Source organism: Artemia sp. Qi Xiang Cuo, chromosome 1, assembly GCF_049724085.1.
Source record: "Artemia sp. Qi Xiang Cuo chromosome 1, ASM4972408v1, whole genome shotgun sequence".
Classification (NCBI taxonomy): Eukaryota; Metazoa; Arthropoda; class Branchiopoda; order Anostraca; family Artemiidae; genus Artemia; species Artemia sp. Qi Xiang Cuo.
The window spans coordinates 38,550,234-38,572,934 of record NC_142794.1 but is presented as its reverse complement, the minus strand read 5'-3'; the positions used below and the strand labels follow the sequence as shown (position 1 = coordinate 38,572,934).

At 34.9% G+C, this 22,701-nt stretch overlaps 1 protein-coding gene across 5 annotated transcripts in view; it reads right to left on the bottom strand.

Annotated features, from left to right (window-relative positions):
• Positions 1-6,303: 6,303 nt before the first annotated feature.
• The window catches only part of Pde8 (phosphodiesterase 8), a 335,405-nt gene continuing 319,007 nt past the window's right edge, over positions 6,304-22,701 (bottom strand). For all 5 annotated transcript variants that reach the window (XM_089102287.1, XM_089102216.1, XM_089102070.1 and 2 more), the window contains 4 exons: positions 16,935-17,083; positions 13,878-14,027; positions 10,180-10,309; positions 6,304-9,187 (listed from right to left, as the gene is read on the bottom strand). In XM_089102287.1, the coding sequence (XP_088958413.1) occupies positions 9,003-9,187; positions 10,180-10,309; positions 13,878-14,027; positions 16,935-17,083 (614 nt within the window). In that variant the 3' untranslated portion in view covers positions 6,304-9,002. The remainder of the gene's footprint in view (positions 9,188-10,179; positions 10,310-13,877; positions 14,028-16,934; positions 17,084-22,701) is intronic.

Below are 22,701 nucleotides of genomic sequence, written 5' to 3'. Positions count from 1 at the left end.
CATCAAGATTGGACATAAAAACGGAGTTTTTAGTGGAAAAATTGATTCTATTTAAAAATATTTTTTTTTTAATTGCAAATGGCCCTAGATCTAGTAATTTCCTTTAAAATGAGCTATTGAACAACTCTCTACGAAGTTCCAGCGCCAAGCTATCTGTGGAAAAGAAGAAAAGAGAAAAAATAAGAAAAAAGATACCGTTTATGCAGAATATCGTAGTAGCTGCCACTTTTCTTGATTTCAAGCGAATATATTTCCCTTGTTGTTCAAGCCAAGGGACGGTAATTTTCCTACACAGGGGTTTCGGACAAGGCGGTTCTAATGGTATACGTTTTGTTTTGATCTGACTCTAATTTTAGGAGTTATGCGTTATTATATTTCTTAGCATTAGACGTGATCGTCTCCTACTAGGTTGCTAGCTACCGCTGCAACCCGGATTTCAAAGTGAATTGTTTTAAATAATGTCACGCATGTATGATTATTAGCCTACGATATAAAAATAAACTGATAGGGTATTCATGTGCATGAAACAATGTTTATTTAAAAAAAAAGGTACAGCTATAAACTGGTCCCCAACAAAGAAAGAAAAAAGACAGAAAAGAAGAGAAACATTAACTCTGAATGTTAGTAAAAATCTTAGAAAAAATAAAGTAGACAATCTATTAGAATATAGACAGAATTTCTTAAAAAATGACTACTCCTAACAGAGATTACATCAACACGAAACAATAAAATCTCTCAAAATTTAACAAAAATCTTGCTCTAATCATTTAAAAAATAATAAACGAAGTACTATAACAAAGAACTAAAATTATACTTTTTTCATTTCATCGCGCAAAAAAAACATAGGGTGTATCTGCAATTTTTTTTCCACAAATTAAAAGCGAGCCCTCGAGTACAATTTTTATCTGCATGCCTAAGCACAGTAGTGTGCTTAGTTTGTAAAACATAGGGAAAGCCAGCCATGATCGGGTCACAACATCTCTCATGCTCTATAATTGTTTGTTAGCATTTATGTACTGTATATACTGTACAAGCCCAGAAATTTCAGCTTTATGTCTGGAAGCCCGTATCAACAGAGGAAAAGAAGAAACAAGCTAGGCTGAACACTCAACATATTCATGGAAATGCCATTTCAAGATGTACTGCATTCCAAAGTGGAACCACATTATTAAGTTAGCTACTAATTTTTTTTCTTTTTTACGGATTTTTTTTTATCTAGAAACAGTGTTTCTCCAAGAATTTAAATCTCTTTTGAGTTCTCTTTAACTCCTGAAATGTAAGATATACCCTTTTGAGTTCAATTTGCCTTTAAAGCTGGCAAACTAAATTATTTTTTTTTATCTCTTTTTCCATTTTAGTGTTACAATTAGGCAAATAACATTTACAAAAGAAAAAAAATTGGACTTTTATAAATTCAAGAGTAGAAAAAAGAGGATCAATCAAACATTATAAATAGGAAAGGGAAACTTATTTATCAAGCAGTCCACTTTACTTTTAACTAGAGAATAGAGTTAAAAGTTCCAATTGTCAAAACCATCATGGGATTAAAATTGTACATGATACCCCATAGGCAAAATCTTTCACTCTTGTTGTTTTTTCTTTGGCAAAACCTAAAATCCTGTTAGAAATTTTTTGTACCATGTTTGTTTTTGTATCCTGTATTTTTTATATCCTGTTTTTTCTCTTTTTTTGTATCAGAGCCATGAGTAAATACCTTTGTTTTACCATTGAGAAAAATTCGTAATTAAGAAGAAAAAGTTTTATATCGCTTTACTATAAAGAGATGTTTCTTAATAATTGTAAAGACATGTTAACAACTGTAAAGAGGTGTTTTTTTACAGTAAAGATATGCTGTTGGCAAGGAAGACTGTTTCAGAAATAGAAATAAATACGGTAATCAACATTATTCTTGTAAATATAAGATTAATAAAAGGTTAATATTGAACGAAAATAAAATTAAAAAGTTAATTCAAACAGTTTTCCTATTATCGTATCAGATGAAAGTCTTTTAAGTTTGGAGGTGGGGTTACATCGCGTTTGTGCACAAGGGTTAAGAAGATTAAGTAATCCAGCCGCGTTGAAAGTAAATTAGGTATGTGTTAATTTTATTTGTTTTCCGAGTCCTTTTGAGAAGTGACTGAAGAAGAAATAAACATAAATGGGGACTTGATAAAATCACAAATGGAGACAGATAAAATCACAAAACTAGCAAGAAGATTCGAGATACTTTTTTTTAATTAGGAAGATAAAATTCTAAACGTGGATCATAAAAGAAAAAAAAGTTAAAACCCGGGAAACGATATCTTAGAGAAGAAGTTAACAATCAACATACTAGATAACAGTATAAATAAAATTAGTAGATAATGACATAAATAATAACTAGGATAAACAGTCATGAAAAATAGTATAATAATAGAATATCTAAAACTTTTGATAAAATAGTAAACGATATCCCTTGTTTTGTGGTAAATATAGTCTACTAGTAAATAAACCTCATAGGCACAAAATCAATTAATTACTCCCTTTGTTTGTCTGGGATGATGGAAGAAAATCCCTTGACTGACTTTTTACTTTATAAGTTCTTATAAATATTGGGTCCTTAACTATCCCCCCCCCCCCCTCTCCATTTAATTTAGAAAATACTGATAACCAAGACGTGTCTTATACACCGAATGCAGCTACACATTTGAAGTCCTAGCCCCCTGTCACAACAAGACCAGTTCTTCAATGGAAACTTATGAAAACAATAGAATTATAATAAAGAGGGGGGGGGGGGGATAAAATATTGAAAGTGAACTCGGTCAAAAGCTCTAGACTTTAAACTTGACTTTCATAGCGTTTTTCATAGCGTATGCAAGTTTTCATAGCGTATGCAGGTGCAGTTTCTTCTCAGTTGAGTAGCGTTTGGAAATCCAGAAATTACTCCCAGAAGCTGAAATAACACTATTTAGGAGTAATGTAATCTCTGTACTTATGGATGTGAGTCATGGAGCCTTTCAAAAGAATGCAGAAAAACGATTACTCAGCTTCGAAAAGAATTACTTACGTAGAATCTTTGCAATTCACTGGACCGAGAGAGTGACAAATGCCCAGATAAAGACAGATACTGAAAAGCCACTGATGACCAACGAGATCAGAATAAGGAGACAGTGGGGCCAAATGTTCCGCATGTATGAAGGACGCCTCCTGCACCATACAGGGTGTTGGATCCCATCCGGTCTTCCAAGGAGGTGAAGACAACACAACACACTAGGTTAGTCCCTAAAGAGGTAACCAGTCTTAAGACTGCCATGAAGGTACTTTGGTCCCCATCACAAGATTGGCTGAACTGGAGGTCTACTGATGCTGCTTTTAGAATCTCTAACTACTTAAATTATGTCTAGTTTTATTTTGTTAATTTCATCTTATTTCTAAGCGAGATGTAATTGCTTTCTTTATCCAAGTATAATGTGATTGCTTACTAAAGACAGAGCCTTTTCTAGGGGGGGGGGGGGGGCAACCGGGGCTGTTGCCCAGGGGGCTATGGCTTGGGGCACCGCGAGTGGGGAATTGCCCACTTTGATCCAATTTTTCCACTTTGATTGGGCTTTTTAGTTTATATTTGAGTTGGGAGGGGGCGCTGAAATTAATTTTTCCCCGGGAACGACTTTGGCTAAAAATCCCTAAGATGGAGTAAACTGATAAAAATAGCTAACAGCTTGAAAAAATTATCGTCGGTGTGGGAGCCCATGGCAACGATAATCTTTTCAAGCCTTTTCCTCTATTAAGATCGGTCACCAAGGGTGTCTCCAGGATTCTTGTTGTGTTTGTTTCCGTTGGGGGGGGGGGGTTGCAAAAACACTAAAAAACCCATCAAAATTAGTTTATACGCAATTTTGTAATTTTTTAACGAGTCGGACACAAATTTCTAGGTAGAGGGGTCAAACCCGGCAACCCCCCTCCTGGATATGACCTTGTTGGGCACATATTTGTCTATGGTTTTTATGTACAGTAGGTCCAGTTATGCTTGCCAAATCCTGAGTCTAATTATTATTTTTAGTTTATTTAAAAAAAAACAAAAAACAAGTACACCTATGGCGCTTAACATGGAGAAATATTCACCGTATATACGCTCAGAGTTTGATTTACTCCTTTTTCGCGAATTACTGTACTAAATATGATTGTTTTCAGTTTGAGTCTTCTCATTTTATGCATGAATAATATTTTGTTTTGCTAAAAACTTTCCTTCTTTAAGCTTCCTTGAAATTGGAACCGGCTGATGGCATTCCTAGTTCTTTAATTCACAGCAAACAGGTCTAACAGAGCAAATCAGGAAATATTTCTCTGACTAAGGGGATCAAATGCCTCAAAGAGTCGGACAAGTGTGACCCCAAAAAGAATATTTACTGGCCGCAAATTTCAATACTTTTCACGGTCTTTGAGTCCCCCTCTGCTAGCCCTAGATTTGTTCTGTTTTTGGCACTCTTCCTAAAATTTATGAGAATATGTCAAAGCACCAAATAAATTTGTGTATGTTCGCAATATAATTAGTAGATTTAGATACGAATATATTCGTAATAAATTTAAAAGTTCGTAAATTTGAATATGAGACCTCTCACGAAAAATAATAGTAATTACCTTAATCATACAAAATAATTTGAACATAAAACACCTAAAAGAAATGATATTTTACAAATTTTTACGCAAATCCTATCTTTAAAAAAAAAAAAAAAAAACGGCATTTAGTAAATAGTTTGCATATAAAACCTATCCAAAATACTTTTATGCGTCATAGCGTCAAATGCTGAACTGACAACTCAATCCAGAATGAATGTAAAACCCAAAGAGGGGTGGGGTAAAAATTAAAAACCAGCTCAGAAATTGTTTTATTAGAAAACGATCTGAAATTTGGCATGTAAAAAGAAAGCCTTAATTGATAAAAATTATTTTTTAAGTAGAAAGAGAAAGCTCATTTGAGCAGAAAAACATTTGCCAAAAAGATTCAAAAAAGAAAGTCAAACATTTAACTTTCAAATGTTGAAGCTTTCGATGAAAGAAGTAGCATGAAAGATTTGTTGACAGAAACGGGAAATTAGATAGAAGCGAACGGTTGGTCCTTTGCATGGTGCAAAATGGGTGCAATAGAAATCAATAGAAAATACTACTGCCGCTCTAGCCTAACCCTGCAGAACTAAGAAACGAAAAAGTTTAAATTGTGTCTATTTATAAAGTATTTAAATTCTCGTGGATCTGAAATGCAAGAAAAGTGCATTTTTTGGGCCTTTAAAACCCAATGGGATAAAAATCAAGCATTTACAAAGCAAATTATAAAAAAAATGTTTGTATTTGTACTAATTACAAAATGCCTCCGTTCAAGTTTAGGAAACTTACCTCCCCCCTCCTCCCCTGTTATCAGGCCATAAAACATTTCCATTAATAGGAAAATCTTAAGCGTCTCAGACAAGGCTGTATGCAGGGTGGTTCAGGGTTTAACCCTTCCTCGCCCGAAATTTTGTTCGACTCGTAAAAACGTAACAAAATGCATGTAAAATTTTTTGATGCGTTTGTAAGCTTGTTTTGTAACTTCCCCCCCCCCTCGTATGCCCTTCTTCTCAGGACCACTTCTAAAAAAAAAAAAAAAAAACATGCGACTTTTTCAAAATTTGTTTATGAATTTTCGCTATTTGTGAGAACGAATAGGAACCTTAGACAACCCTAACGGATAAATCCCTACATGTAAACTTATATTTCTGTTACATTTGAACTTTTAATCAAAGGTTTTTTGGATAGTAGGATTAGGGATAGTGAGTCTTTCATTTTCGTCCCCATCTAAAGTAAAGCAAAACTAAAGAAGATAAGTAAGTATTTTATTCAAGTTTATAGTCAGGGTTATTATATTGCTGAATAACACTCTATGACTTTAGTTCTTTTCTTTTTGTCAGAGACTAGCTTGAGTTTCCTCCCTTATCAGGTTCCACACCCTTTTAAATTTAATTTTTAACTGATAGAACTTTTAAAGGCAAACACACGATTGTCAAATTTGCTTGAATCTCTAGAACAATTAGCAAAAACCATACCCGAGATTGGTCTAATTGTGACAGTTTTTTGGCCAAATAAAAACTAAAAGAACAAGTTCAAGCAGCTATTCAGTAACGTTCATGTAATCAAATTTTTTTTAGGTGACAGGCAAGGCCGTACCCAGGATTTTTTTTTCGGAGGGGGCTTTACTCAAAGATTTTTTTTCGGGGGGGGGGGGGGGGTTACACAAAAAAAATAAAAAAAAACAAAAAAAATTTTTTTAAATCCCTCTTTTTTACGTTTTTAAGTCTCAAAAAAAAATTTCGGGAGGGGTTCAAACCCCCTAACACCCCTTCTGGGTACGGCCTTGGTGACCAGGTAAGCAACCTTTACTGGTGTAAAAGGCCCCAATAGTTTTTGTCTCCTTTTTTATCAAACACACTTTTCCACAAATTGTTGAATGCTTTTTAAATTTTCGTTAAATGTTTTAATGAAGAAGCATAATTCGTTGTGCACTAAAATTCTATGAAGATGTAATTTTAGGGCAATTTTCATAAAGAAGCATAATTCATTGTGCTCTAAAATTTGAAAACAGTATTAGGCTACCTGTAATTCAACAATTTGGCAGCCATTCTTCAAAACGATTAAGTTTCGTCCAATAAGAGTCAATTTAATTAAAATCTACTATCACTTGGAATCTTCCGAGTATTTCCTAATTACATCGTGGCTAGGAATATTCCGATCAACGAAGTTCCTTCTCTTCAAAAAGTTGTCACTTTTTTACACTGATGTACTTTATCCCCACGTTAGGAAGTTCCTCGTACAACCAAGAGCTGAGAGGATGAGCCCCCCCTCAACGGTGAAACCTCGTTCTTGCTGTGTGCCTGATATGTATTGACCTGGTTATTCATCTTAAAATTAACTTTTGTCATCTGACTTATATGTGGAACAATTTCCCAGCGAGAAATTCGAAAGAAAACATACTCCATTTTTTTATAAGATTTGCGGCCCCATAAATTACTTGGTAATATGGTGCTATTTATGGATAGTAGGCTGATAGTTATCATTAATAGCCGCTGGCCAGAAAGAATTATTATTAATTACCATCAGTTGGTAATTAACAATAAAACCACACAAGTTATATAAATATTAATCGAGACCTGAATACAGTGATATTTTAAGTGTGGTAACTTTTTTAAATGGCCAGATTCACTTGCAATTTGGGATTAGTCTTTTTCTGGAATTAGGTAAGCAATTAATTCATAGATGAAGAGCCCATGTAAAAGACAAAAATTCTCCAGATGGAAAATTGTTTCACAAGGTAAGGAATAAATTCTTAGCAACAATGGTTGTGACCCAAAATCATGGTTCTTTACCTAGTAAAGAACGAACCCTAGCCCATAGTAACCGAAAATTTAGACACGCGTTAAAAAAAACTTTCAAGTGAGGTATAATCGCCATTGGAAGTTGATTCAGCCATGGCAATTACTACTTCAATTTATCTTTATGATAAAAGTTTATTGCGAAAACAAATATGTGGCAGTTCAAAGAATAGCCTTAATACGACAAAGAGGCGTCGAATCAGACGGAAAACCCTTCTTGCGAGGATTAGCCTACAGTTCCCCATCATCAGCAACAAAGAAAACCCCTTTTTCCACATGGTATACAGTGATGCATCTCCTTTTTATTTTATTTCCTTTTTTTGTCGCCGCCAGTGGGGCGCTGAAGCACTACAGAGTTGTTTAAGGGCTTATTTGAAAGAAAATCGCTATATCTACGTTCTTTTTTGTAAGTGACAAAAATATTATTAAAATAAACTGCGATTTCCGGCAAAATAAGAGCATAGAGGTGACATGCTTGGGCACCTTCCATATCCAAGCTCTATTGATAGGATGATCACGTTTTGTTCCAATATAATTAGGTTACATTCCCCTTAACTGACAGTCCCTTAAATGATAAATAGTAATTCCTTACCCCCCCCCCCCCCTCCCCTGCAGGATTTGACACTAGAGACGATCCAAAAAAAATAGTTAATCCATGATATAATTTTTAATATATAGGGTATGAGACGTACGATGTATGAAGCGAAACGTACAACGACAAAAATACGATGACAAAGTGAAACTTAAGGGAAAACCTAAGGAAACTGAAGGACTGACAAAGTGAAACTTATGGAAAAAAGTTTACTAAATCATGAACGTATTCATATATGAGAATTTCTTTTGAACTAAGCATAACTTTTACAATTATGTCACTAAATATCAACAAAAAGCCAGAACTTTTCTGTATCTGGGGGGGGGGGAGGTGGTCATTTCGTAAACACTCGTCGATGATCAGTTTATATAAGTAATTTCAACTGTTATCTATGCAGAAGAAAATAATGCTAGCTGTTGCACTTTCAAAAGAATTAAATGATGGCGAAACAATACCTAAAAAATTTTCTTAGGCAGAACTATGTAAAAAAAAAAAAAAAAAATATAAATATATAAAATATTAATTAACATACAAAAAGACATAATTACTGTTGTAATATTTACATTCTTGCAATTACAAACATAAGAAAAATCAAAGAAAATGGTAGTGAAATTGTATATGTGCCACTATTCGTGTTTATAATGACGTCATATTCCAATCATCAGATGAGGTTCTAAATGATCAAGAAGCAATAACTTTTAAAGCGGACATACAAAAAGCAAAGACACTTATAAAACTTAAGACCTCCTTAACCAGGAACTCACAGTAACAAAACAAACGAAAAAACATTGGATTAAACTTAAAACTGCATAGAAATCTGCGAGACACAATTGGTCACAGTTGTAAGCATTTGGCATTTATAGATAGCACCAGCATACATTACAATAAATGAGCCACTCAGATAATTGAGTGACGGGATTTGGCATCTTTAAGTTCACCTAAAATGGTTCAGCAGCTGTCATTGGAAGCAAAACCAGAATCCGCGTCTTTGTGTAGTTATCTTCAGATGAATCTGAATTCACCTAAGCCTTTTAGAGGAAATCTTGTACTGTTTCATCCTTCTCATCGATACGATCATCCTGAACGCGTAGCTGTTCATCTAAATTATTGTAGAAATCTTCTGGAGGGATGCCTGTCAGACCTTTTACTTCTAACTGCTTCCAATATTCGTAGTTTAATTTTAAGTGGTTCATCAATTCTGGAATCTCAATAAAGGCTGAAAAACAAAATACAGTTCTACAAATAATTTCAAAGAATTTAGAACACAAAGCATTTTACTATGGTTCACCTACGGTTTTAAAACAGTAAATTTGGTATGGTCACCCTGGTAAAAAAAAAAATAGACGCATTACTGCCCCCATGAAAATAGCGATTTTTACTCAAGCTGGGGAGCTGTAATTCCCCTATTTCGGTTAGGTGACTCCAATGGTTTTCAGTTTTCATTTTTCAGTTGTAATCTTACTCTTAGCTATTTAATGGCTACTGCATTGACTTTTGGCTTTCTTTTTCCTTGATGCTTGGCAATCATGTAAGGATTCGGTCTTATTCAGGACCAGTTCTTTCATGATATCAATATAACAAGCATTTGTTTCCTTTTTGCTTTTGATTCGACTATTTAAATAATTGAACTCTGATATTTCTCATTTTATTTTCTACTCTGTGTATTTTTCTTATCGTATCTTGACAACCATCTAATAAAGGTTATGAAATCTAAGTTAGATACGAGCATTTCCTCCCCCCTTGGCTTTACTATCAGAAATTCATTACCCAGGGATATATTTGTCTTTGATGCCATCTCTCTTTTTAGATTCAAACACAAAAATAATAGATGGAACAAAAATAGCTCAGATATGAAATCGGTATAAATTTAAATTAAAATAAAAATAGAAGAATTATTAATCTTATTTCTAAATCAACATCTGTCGATATTACATCCTATTTCGCCACAAGTTCCTTACGGTCAACCATACACAAGGGCAATTTAGCCTTGTGACTAAAACCTACAAAACACACTTTAGTAAAAAAAAAAAAAAAAAAAAAAATGGCTGTAAAAAAGTTCAAAATCTAAAGATGGTTAGAAATGAATTCAAATATATTACAAGAACAAGTTAGTACCTAAAAAAAGAGTAAAAAGGGGAAAATAAAAGAGGAAATGAAATAAGTATAATGAGACGAGAATGTAAAATGAACATCTTTGAAAAAACTTACCATCCCAAGCGTCAAACATGTCAGAGACAAAGAAGTCAATAAATCCAATTTGAGATTTTGGAACAGAACAAGTGGAACGTTCAAACTGAGCCATCACTAAAGGAAGACCCCGCATATTTTCTTCGTCAGTCTAAAGTAAAAAAAAAAAAAAATCTGAACTTTTGACTAACAAACTAATAGCATCATAGCAATTAACAATAATATAACAACAATTATTAACAGTGCTACTACTTCCACTACTACTAAAATACGGCATTGGGATTTATAGACCCTACCCGCGGTACTCCGTTTCATAGCCCTTCAGCCAGAAAGCGCAATGGGTGGTTGGGAGCCAATCATCATGTGCTTTGCACACCCTTCATGTTCACCTTCTCCAAATTTCTGCAAGTACACATTTAGAGCTGGGTCGACTCTGGCTATGCTTAAGGAGTCACACCACTGACCTCCGTTTCCCGTTTCAAACCAAATAGCCAGTGAAACCAAGACTTGAACCCCCGTCCGGGCAGACAAAAGATTTCAATTCTAATGTGCCAACCACTCGACTAGAACGGCTCATTAACAATTGACAATTACTGTGATTGAGCGATTGAGTGATTAGACTACTCTATGTGATTAGCGATTAGTGATTGAGGCATCACTAAAGGAACATCACACATATTTTCTTCGTCAGTATAAAAAAAAAAAAAAAAAAAAAAAAAAAACATAGGTCTATCGGTCTATTTGTCACTTAATACTCCTCGAGTTGTCAAATTTATTATGAGTTTTTTACACTCTTATTATTATAAAATAATATTGTTATAAAAGAGAGAAAATTAGATTTTAAAACTTACAAAAGTACTATTTTCTTTGAGGGTTTGAACTAGAAAGGGTTTTAAAAATTGAAGTGTGCAACTGGAATAATTTGGCTTCAATCTGGTATTACTGCATAAAACTATGGCCAATAGAGCAAGATGTACATTTTATTTTCCCCAATCATGACTAACCACCCCTGCATCTATGGGGTAAACACGCTTCTAAAAATAGGATCGATTGATGGGAAGCTATTTGACAAATCTTTCTCACTTTCTACTGTATTCTACCTCAATATTTTTGCATACCTCCCTTTTTTTAGTCACTCTGAGGTTTCAAATTATTCTAGTCATTGCTCCCAGCAACATCAAACACTTGCTTTTCGAGGAGTAACAATTCTAGATTGACACAGAAAAATACTGCTGGAATAAGACATATCAATGAGCAATTTTAATTGATGTTATATTCACACTGTCTTGCCTCTTCCATGACTATGGATGTTGCTTAAAAAGTATCTAAACAATTATTGAAACGGCCACTACTGTTCTGCCAAAAAGTTGAATTTTTGCAATCTAGTAGTTCAAGTCGGAAATAGAATTGGTTACAAACAGAGGCGTAATTTTGACAAAATCCTGAAAGGGGGAGGGGGGCAAAGTTGGAGTCTCCCCCCCCCCCGCAAAATATTTGTCTCGTAAAAACGTAACTAAATTAGAAAAAAAATTTATGGGTTTTTTTATTTTTTTTTAGAAACCCTCCCCCCCCCGAAAAAAAATCTTTGAGTAAAACCCCCGGAAAAAATCCTGGGTACGGCCTTGTTTCAAGGAGTAGTAATCCTTGGGGTAAATATAACCAAGTAACTGGAATGGCTTTGCACTGGTGAATTGAACACAGACAACATTAGCGGCGATAAGTTATCAGGTGAAGTAGCAGTAATAGAAGTAGGACTATCAGTAGAACCTGTTCCTAACGGAACATCCGTTTTACAGCAAAACTATAAAGTGAAGAGAAGCAAAAATCTAAAAAGATTGACCTTGCTCAGAATTCAATCAAATTTTTCGTTATATGCTATATCGTTGGTTTTTTTGTCGCTTCCGTACTCTTTAAATAAAAAGTTACGGGTTACATAGTTATGTTTTGTTGTTTAATATCGTAAAACAATGATTTTCTAGTGTTGGGGGCCGTGCCCCCTTTTGTTATCAGATAAATATCCCTTTTCTTTTTACATAAATTTACCTACAATATGATTTTAATTTACAAGTTAAAACCTCGGAGAGGCTAGCCTGTTCTCAATGTAATTTCGTAAGAAGGAAGAAATTGACTTGAATTCTATTCTTATCGAGCTAACTCTCGCCAAAAAATATTAATTTATGCGTAAACTAAGTTCGATTTTGGCTTCCCATACATCTGATTGGTACGCGTCTACACTGGGCCGCGTCAGAGGCAACCTTACTTTTAATGTGTGCAGACAATTTTTTAAGTTAATTCATGTTCAGAGTTCGTGGTGGCGTTAGATTACGAATATCAACTATGACTTAGAGGATGCAATCCTAGAAATCTTAAGCAGATACGCCCTCAAGTATTTCTTGAGTTTCTTCCCTTAACATTTAGAAAATGCTAAAAGATATTAAATCGTTACAATCAATAATAATAAACCCGTTTTTAAATATATTTCACACTAAAATGCGCGGATATTTTGGCCTTTTTTATTTTTATTTTTTTGCATTATTGGTCTTGCATAAAATTTCAAGATTCCTACGAGTTTCCATGCACTTTTCTTATCTTACCTTTGAATATAATTTACCTCTCCATACAGTTTTACCTACCTTTGGCACCTTTTTTGAATGTATGCCCCACCCAAAAAAAAATTTTTTGGGGGTACAATTTTTTTTAGGGGGGTCCAAAAAAACTTGTGGAAAACGCATCAAAATTGGTTTATATTCATTTTTGTTACGTTTTTACGAGTCGGACAAACATTTCGGGGGAGATCGAAACCCCCTAGCCCCCCCTGGATACGGCCTTGTCAATGACTGTCTTCTCTAAGCACATCACTGGATTGCTTTTCCCTTTTTACCCGTTTACCGAGACGACAGGACAAACACGTAATATTACAACTCACGCTAACCAACCAAAGAGGGATCACCTATAAAAGACTACACGAAAAACAGCAGTTCGGCAGTTCAGTTCGTGACCGAACTGCATTGCAGTTCATGCCCACGTCTGCAGGTGGCACTACACTGCAGTACGTGGCAGTGCAGTTTCTCCAGTAAATAGTTCTGTAAAGCCGTGTATTAGTAAGCATAGTAGAAGCAAGCATAACAGTTACACAATTAGGCAGATTATCGCAATTTTCACTCAGTGTTAATGAAAGATTGTTGATTAATTGTTTCTTCAAAAAGAAATGATAATAAAATAGCTCAGAAGCTAATTTAACCAATCAATAAGTTCCATCATTCAAAGGTTCAGCATTCGTATAACACCGTTCAAGCAAACTAAATGAAGGGTTAGTTGTTCACCATACACTCATAATGTGGCAACCACTGCCAAATATGTTATAAAACATCGAACATAGTAAAATTATTTGCGCCAAATTCGTTTAAAAATGTTAGTGCTGGAAGATTATTTGCATAACTGTAATAACTTGGATAATTATCTTTTTAACGATAGAGTTATTGTCAGTAATTTATTTTTCTTTGTTGAATATGATGGAAGGCTGGTCATCCGCGGTTGGGGTGGAAGGATGTAGTAAAGGAAGATTTAAGGTAGACGGGAGCTTCCTGGGAGGGTGTAAAGATGGAAGCTTTGAAGTGATTAGGATGGAGGAGGAGCGTGCGTAGCTGTTTTGGCCTCAGGCGGCTTGGTGCTGCGGTGAGTTGTTAGTAGTAGTAGTAGTATTGATCAAGTGAGTTTACCTGAGAGAAATACTCCTCAACAATTCGTCGAGTCCACTCGATACAAATCTTCAGAGGTCGCACTGGATTCGAAATATCAGCGCATTTGATCAACATTCGTCGGACTAGTGTTATATTTTCTGCCGTTGATAAGTTGGACACATTCAAATCCTAAAAAAAAAAAAACAGTTAATAAGTCAGTCCGTTCAGCTTGATGCCATAGCACTATATGGGGAAAGCAGTGCATAGATTGAGATGTATATTTGAACCTGCAGCCAGTAGCGTCGAAAGGTCTTCTGACACCCGGGCGGAATTTTAAATTGAGACCCTTTTCTTTTCTTTGGACTTTCAAACAAACTCATTTAAACTATTTACATTATGGAGACAAGAAGTTAAAGGAAAGTAAATTATGTGTTTCAAAGAATTTGTAAACATTTTAATGAAAATAACATAATACGCATAAAAGTATAAACATAACAAAACATTTCTAAACAGGGTAGTCCTCTTCAGGGGCGTCCCGAGGGGGGGGGGGAAGAGCCAACTTTTTTGGCATTCGCGAAAATTTCGGCAAAACAATTTGCAAAATCGGCCGAAATTTAGCAAAATTCTTGATTTCTGCAGAAAATTAGGCATAAATCAGGTAGCGATTCGGTAAAATTTACGAAGATCGCCACCCCTCCCCTAATGAAACGAGCCTCGGGATGCTCCTGGTCCTCTTTACATTAGTATAATATCGATATTATAATGATTGTGAGTTATATGTGGTCAAGTGTTTAATTAGTTATTAAAGGGCGTGTGTTAAAAAGCAATGGCTAATTCAAGCTACTACCAGTGCCATATTTGTTAAAACGAATGGGAGATGGTAACGAAATTATTTTGAAAGCAATGTTTCGTGAAGATAACAAACTGACTAGTAAACATAAAATACAGAAGAAAAAAGAGCCTTTTGGGATGAATTTTTAGTCACACATACAAGGATAGTAACCAGGGAAAACCACCTCTCACCCCCCTCCTACGCCACTGTCTGTAGAAACGCATATCCAACCTAAGAATAATTTTAAGCAGAAAAAAAATGTCGAGATATGCAATCTAAGAATATAGAGTATGAAGCATATAAAACATAAGGTTTTTCATCATTTTCTTAGCTTTGGAAGGAGATGGGTGGTTGTGGTAAAAATAATCAGTTGACCTTCCTTATGGTACGACGCTGGATACTGTCTTCAAACACTGCTTGTCTACACTGAACATAAGGATTCGTTTAAGGAGATTTTGAAAATAATTTTGAAACCATTGGCTGCTCCCAAACTTTCAAACTACAAATTCAAGGTGAAGATTAAGCGGGGTATTTTGATATTCATATGAGTGGTTAAACTTTATTAATTTAAAATTTAATTTCTTTCTAGGTTTAAGGCTTGAAGGTCTAATTAATAAGATTTTTCAAGATACTATCTGGTTGGAGAAGTGCTAGCCTATATTTTAGCGGTTTGTCAATTACACCTGCAGTAGCCAAAGCCACATACTATTTCTGATTAGTTTAATTTCTGCTGTGTAATATATCATCCTTTTTTAAAGTGCTTATAAACTCTTTTGACCTTCTCAAAAATGACTCGGGAGGATTTTAAAACCAGTTTTAATTCCATTAATTTGTGCTTCACGCAAAGCATAAATGTTCAAATGCCGACCGTAAAATTTGCTAAACAGGAAACTTATTCTACAGCATTGAAAGAAGCAAAAATTCTTGAGATAGACTTTATTAGTTACAGCTATTTATAAAGATTGTAAAACAGAATTCAAAAAAGTATTTTCCTCCAGTTCAGTAAACATAAAAATTTAAGTTTACGCAAACATCATAGTTTTGAATATCAAATTATGCAACAGCATAATTATAGTTATTAATGGATTTTAAGTTATAAGGCGGCAAATCAACAACTATTGAATTAAGAAATTCTGGTGTCGATTCAATTCCTCCTTTCTGTTTATCCTTCACATAATCATACATTTTATAAAATCTGTATTCTCCTAGGATTAGTTGTAACTCTCGCTATTGCTATCATAATTTTTGTTTTAATGCCGTTTTTTTAGGTGTTCGGATTCATTCATCACCTAGTGTAATTTCGCATGGCGTCATAAATACCTAAAGAACTCCTGTTCCAGCTTCCCCTCCAGTAATTATATTCTGATGTTATATAATTCAGTAACAACCAGGCATGTTCCATTGGATATACACTCTGAAATATCTAAATTACACACTTGGCATAATTATCGTGTTACTCTTTAGTATTTAGTCATAGGATAAAAAACCAACAATTTCAATTCGATTAAGAAATTATGGCGTAAATCCGATTCCTCTATCTTGTTTATCCTCCACAAACGCTAAAATAACACGTTCCTTCATTCCATTGTAATTTTAATTTGTCTTCTCAACGTATATTTTGTTGTGCAGCATTTTCGTTAGTAATTCCATCATACTCGCTGCAGCTTATTCCATGCCTTTTGCTTTAGCTGTTCGAGTCATTTTGCTACAATAACTCGTTCCTTCATTCCATTGCAATTTTGATTTGTCTTCTGAATGCAAATTTCGTTGTGCAAGAAAGATTTTTTCCGAAATTAAGGCTGTAAACAAATTTTTGTAAAACTCGTAACCAAGTTAAATCGGTTTTTTCAGGGCAGGAAGTCTCACTGAGCCAATTTTCACACAAAAAAATAACAACAACAAAAAAACATGAAAACGTTTTCAATAAAAATACATAAATAAAAAAATATATTTATTACTCGCTTAAAGAGAGAGTTAAAGAAACTTAAGGATTAAAGAGAGTTAAAGAAACTTACATTAGAGTTAAACATAAAGCATGGGATGGATAAAGTATAAAATGATAAGTAATTTAAAGAAAGTAATGTAATACAAAATAATAAAGTATAAAAATATAGAGTATACCTGATAAAATACAAAATAAAAAATATCCAGTAAAATAAGTTTATTTAAACTACCGAGTTCTGCTTAAATTTCACCAATATTCTTTTCATCAGCTAAATTGGAGCAAGACCCAACTAATAATGAAATCACTCTGAAAATCTTACATCAATATTGTATTCATCCTCCTTTGTCAGTGGTTTTGTGAAAACATTAACAAACTTGGAAAGATGTTCAAAGTGCTTCGTCATTTCTGTTGCTAGGACCATATCAATTATTATCTTCCGGATTTCTCGATATGTGTCAGGATCCAAATCTAAATAAAAACAAAAGATTACCAAACAATTCCAAAAGTCACCTTGGATAATAAAAGAAGGGGAGGGGGGAATAGAAAAGAGAAAAAGTTCTCAGAAAGGAAATGAAGTGTTACCACTTAGAATTTTTTTTTCTTCTTTGATCAAACCAAGATGAGAGTCAAATAAGAAAAACTATATAATTTTATTTCAAACATTTGAAAAACAAAACAAAAAAACTTAAGGCCCATTTCCCAATGAGATTTACCATTACCAATAATTAGCCAGCGCCGATTTGAGCCCAGTAGAATTTTTCAAATAATTTTTCAGCTGATCAGTACATCCTAATAAATACCTGATTAGCTACAATTGCCGCTAGCTAAATCTCGTTATTAGCAAAATCACAATGTGAATGGGACTTTAAAGTATTACACTTAATGCAGCATAAGCCTCATTACTTACAAAAGAAATAATAAGAAAAAAAAAATGTCAAATTCACAATACCTTCTCACGCTAGTAAATGAAACATGCAAATCAAGGAAAAAGAGACACCTTTTTTGCTTTCAGTTCAAGGGTAACTTTGCTTTCGGTTCAAGATAGGTCATAAATATTAAAATTCCAACTAGAAGGAGGGTAACCAGGAACAAAGAACGTTTCCCCGCTAGCAAATACAACGCGCTAACGGAGGAAAAGTAGACCCTTTTTTTGCTTTCAGTTCAAGATGGGTCATAAATATTAAAGTTCCTACTATAAGGAAGGTAACCAGGAACTAAGAACCTTTTCTCGCTTGTAAATGCAACGAGATAACGAAGGAAAAATGGGCCCTACTTTGCTTTCGGTTCAAGAATGGTCACAAATATTAAAAGTTTCTAATATAAGAAGGGTAACCAGGAACTAAGAACCTTTTCTCGCTACTAAATAAAACGCACTAACGAAGGAAAAGTAGGCCCTTTTTTGCTTTCGGTTCAAGATGGGTAATAAATATTAAAATTCCTACTATAAGGAGGGTAACCAGGAACAAAGAACTTTTTCTCGCTAGTAAATTCAACGCGCTAACGAAGGAAGAGTAGACCCTTTTCTGCTTTCGGTTCAAGATGGGTAATAAATATTATAATTCCTACTATAAGGAGGGTAACCAAGAACAAAGAACGTTTATATTTATTTTGTAATAAATATTAAAATTCCTACTATAAGGACGGAGAACAGAAACAAAAAAAACTTTCTCGCTACTAAATCCAACGCGCTAACGAAGGAAAAGTAGACCCTTTTCTGCTTTCGGTTCAAGATGGGTAATAAATATTAAAATTCCTACTATAAGGAGAGTGACCAAGAACAAAGAACGTTTTCCGCTAGTAAATACAACGCGCTAACGAAGGAAAAGTAGACCCTTTTCTGCTTTCGGTTCAAGATGGGTAATAAATATTAAAATTCCTACTATAAGGATGGTGACCAGGAACAGAGAACCTTTTCTCGCTACTAAATACAACGCACTAACGAAGGAAAAGTAGGCCCTTTTTTTCTTTCGTTCAAGATGGGTAATAAATATTAAAATTCCTACTATAGGGACGGTGACCAGGAACAAAGAACGTTTTCTCGCTAGTAAATGCAACGCGCTAACGAAGGAAAAATGGGCCCTACTTTGCTTTCGGTTCAAGATGGGTAATAAATGTTGAAATTTCTACTATAAGGAGGGTAACCAAGAACAAAGAACGTTATCCCGCTAGTAAATACAACGCACTAACAAAGGAAAAGTAGACCCTTTTCTGCTTTCGGTTCAAGATGGGTCATAAATATTAAAGTTCCTACTATAAGGAGAGTAACCAGGAACAAAGAACGTTATCCTGCTAGTAAATACAACGCGCTAACGAAAAAAAAAGTAGACCCTTTTTTGCTTTCAGTTCAAGATCGGTCATAAATATTAAAGTTCCTACTATAAAGAGGGTAACCAGGAACAAAGAACATTTTCCCGCTAGTAAATACAAAGCGCTAACGAAGGGAAAGTAGACCCTTTTTTGCTTTCAGTTCAAGATGGGTCATAAATATTAAAGTTCCTACTATAAGGAAGGTAGCAAGGAATAAAAAAAACCTTTTCTCGCTTGTAAATGCAACGCGCTAACGTAGGAAAAAGGGGCCCTATTTTGCTTTCGGTTCAAGAATGGTCACAAATATTAAAAGTTTCTGATATAAGGAGGGTAACCAGGAACAAAGAACTTTTTCTAGCTACTAAATACAAAGCGCTAACGAAGGAAAAGTAGACCCTTTCCTGCTTTCGGTTCAAGATGGGTAATAAATATTAAACTTCTTACTATAAGGAGGGTAACCAGGAACGAAGGACGTTTTCTCCCTAGCAAATAAAACGCGATTACGAAGGAAAAGTAGACAATTTTTCCTTTTGGTTCAAGATGGGAAATAAATATTAAAATTCCTACTATAAGGAGGGTAACCAGGAACAAAGAACGTTTTCCCGCTAGTAAATGCAACGCACTAACGAAGGAAAAATAGGCCCTTTTTTGCTTTCGGTTCAATATGGGTCATAAATATTAAACTTCTTACTATAAGGAGGGTAATCAGGAACGAAGAAAGTTTTCTCGCTAGCAAATGAAACGCGATTACGAAGGAAAAGTAGACAATTTTTCCTTTTGGTTCAAGATGGGAAATAAATATTAAAATTCCTAATATAAGGAGGGTAACCAGGAACAAAGAACTTTTTCCCGCTAGTAAATGCAACGCACTAACGAAGGAAAAATAGGCCCTTTTTTGCTTTCGGTTCAATATGGGTCATAAATATCAATCTTCTTACTATAAGGAGGGTAATCAGGAACGAAGAACGTTTTCTCGCTAGCAAATGAAACGCGATTACGAAGGAAAAGTAGACAATTTTTCCTTTTGGTTCAAGATGGGAAATAAATATTAAAATTCCTACTATAAGGAGGGTAACCAGGAACAAAGAACGTTTTCCCGCTAGTAAATGCAACGCGCTAACGAAAGAAAAGTAGGCCCTTTTTTGCTTTCGGTTAAAGATGGGTCATAAATATTAAACTCCCTACTATAAGGAGGGTAACCAGGAACAAAGAACGTTTTCTCGCTAGCAAATGAAACGCGATTACAAAAAGTAGACAATTTTTCCTTTTGGTTCAAGATGGGGAATAAACATTAAAATTCCTACTATAAGGAGGGTAACCAGGAACAAAGAACGTTTTCACGCTAGTAAATACAACGCGCTAACGAAGGAAAAGTAGACCGTTTTTTGCTTTCAGTTCAAGATGGGTCATAAATATTAAAGTTCCTTCTATAGGCCTAAAGAGGGTAACCATGAACAAAGAAGTTTTTCTCACTTGTAAATACAACGCGCTAACGCACGAAAGATGGGCCCTACTTTGCTTTCGGTTCAAGATAGGTCATAAATATTAAAATTCCTACTAGAAGGAGGGTAACCAGGAACAAAGAACGTTTCCCCGCTAGTAAATACAACGCGCTAACGGAGGAAAAGTAGACCCTTTTTTTTGCTTTCAGTTCAAGATGGGTCATAAATATTAAAGTTCCTACTATAAGGAAGGTAACCAGGAACAAAGAACCTTTTCTCGCTTGTAAATGCAACGCGATAACGAAGGAAAAATGGGCCCTATTTTGCTTTCGGTTCAAGAATGGTCAAAAATATAAGTTTTTAATACAAGGAGGGTAATCAGGAACTAAGAACCTTTTCTCGCTACTAAATAAAACGCACTAACGAAGGAAAAGTAGGCCTTTTCTGCTTTCGGTTCAAGATGGGTAATAAATATTAAAATTCCTACTATAAGGAGGGTAACCATGAACAAAGAACGTTTTCTCGCTTGTAAATGCAACGCACTAACGAAGGAAAAGTAGACCCTCTTCTGCTTTCGGTTGAAGATGGGTAATAAATATTAAAATTCCTACTATAAGGAGGGTAACCAGGAACAAAGAACGTTTTCTCGCTTGTAAATGCAACGCACTAACGAAGGAAAAGTAGACCCTCTTCTGCTTTCGGTTGAAGATGGGTAATAAATATTAAAATTCCTACTATAAGGAGAATAACCAGGAACAAAGAACTTTTTCTCGCTAGTAAATCCAACGCGCTAACGAAGGAAAAGTAGACCCTTTTCTGCTTTCGGTTCAAGATGGGTAATAAATATTAAAATTCCTACTATAAGGAGGGTAACCAGGAACAAAGAACGTTTTCTCGCTTGTAAATGCAACGCACTAACGAAGCAAAAGTAGACCCTCTTCTGCTTTCGGTTGAAGATGGGTAATAAATATTAAAATTCCTACTATAAGGAGAGTAACCAGGAACAAAGAACGTTTTCTCACTAGTAAATCCAACGCGCTAACGAATGAAAAGTAGACCCTGTTCTGCTTTCGGTTCAAGATGGGTAATAAATATTAAAATTCCTACTATAAGGAGGGTAACCATGAACAAAGAACGTTTTCTCGCTTGTAAATGCAATGCTCTAACGAAGAAAAAGTAGACCCTCTTCTGCTTTCGGTTGAAGATGGGTAATAAATATTAAAATTCCTACTATAAGGAGGGTAACCAGGAACAAAGAACCTTTTCTCGCTTGTAAATACAACGCGATAACGAAGGAAAAATGGGCCCTATTTTGCTTTCGGTTCAAGAATGGTCATAAATATTAAAGTTCCTACTATAAGGAAGGTAACCAGGAACTAAGAACCTTTTCTCGCTACTAAATAAAACGCACTAACGAAGGAAAAGTAGGCCCTTTTTTGCTTTCGGTTCAAGATGGGTAATAAATATTAAAATTCCTACTATAAGGAGGGTAACCAGGAACAAAGAACATTTTTTCGCTAGTAAATCCAACGCGCTAACGAAGGAAAAGTAGACCCTTTTCTGCTTTCGGTTCAAGATGGGTAATAAATATTAAAATTCCTACTATAAGGAGGGTAACCAGGAACAAAGAACGTTTTCCCGCTAGTAAATACAACGCGCTAACGAAGGAAAAGTAGACCGTTTTTTGCTTTCAGTTCAAGATGGGTCATAAATATTAAAGTTCCTTCTATAAAGAGGGTAACCATGAACAAAGAAGTTTTTCTCACTTGTAAATACAACGCGCTAACGCACGAAAAAGGGCCCTACTTTGCTTTCGGTTCAAGATAGGTCATAAATATTAAAATTCCTACTAGAAGGAGGGTAACCAGGAACAAAGAACGTTTCCCCGCTAGTAAATACAACGCGCTAACGGAGGAAAAGTAGACCCTTTTTTTTGCTTTCAGTTCAAGATGGGTCATAAATATTAAAGTTCCTACTATAAGGAAGGTAACCAGGAACAAAGAACCTTTTCTCGCTTGTAAATGCAACGCGATAACGAAGGAAAAATGGGCCTTATTTTGCTTTCGGTTCAAGAATGGTCACAAATATTAAAAGTTTTTAATATAAGGAGGGTAACCAGGAACTAAGAACCTTTTCTCGCTACTAAATAAAACGCACTAACTAAGGAAAAGTAGGCCCTTTTTTGCTTTCGGTTCAAGATGGGTAATAAATATTAAAATTCCTACTCTAAGGAGGGTAACCAGGAACAAAGAACGTTTTCTCGCTTGTAAATGCAACGCGCTAACGAAGGAAAAGTAGAACCTCTTCTGCTTTCGGTTGAAGATGGGTAATAAATAT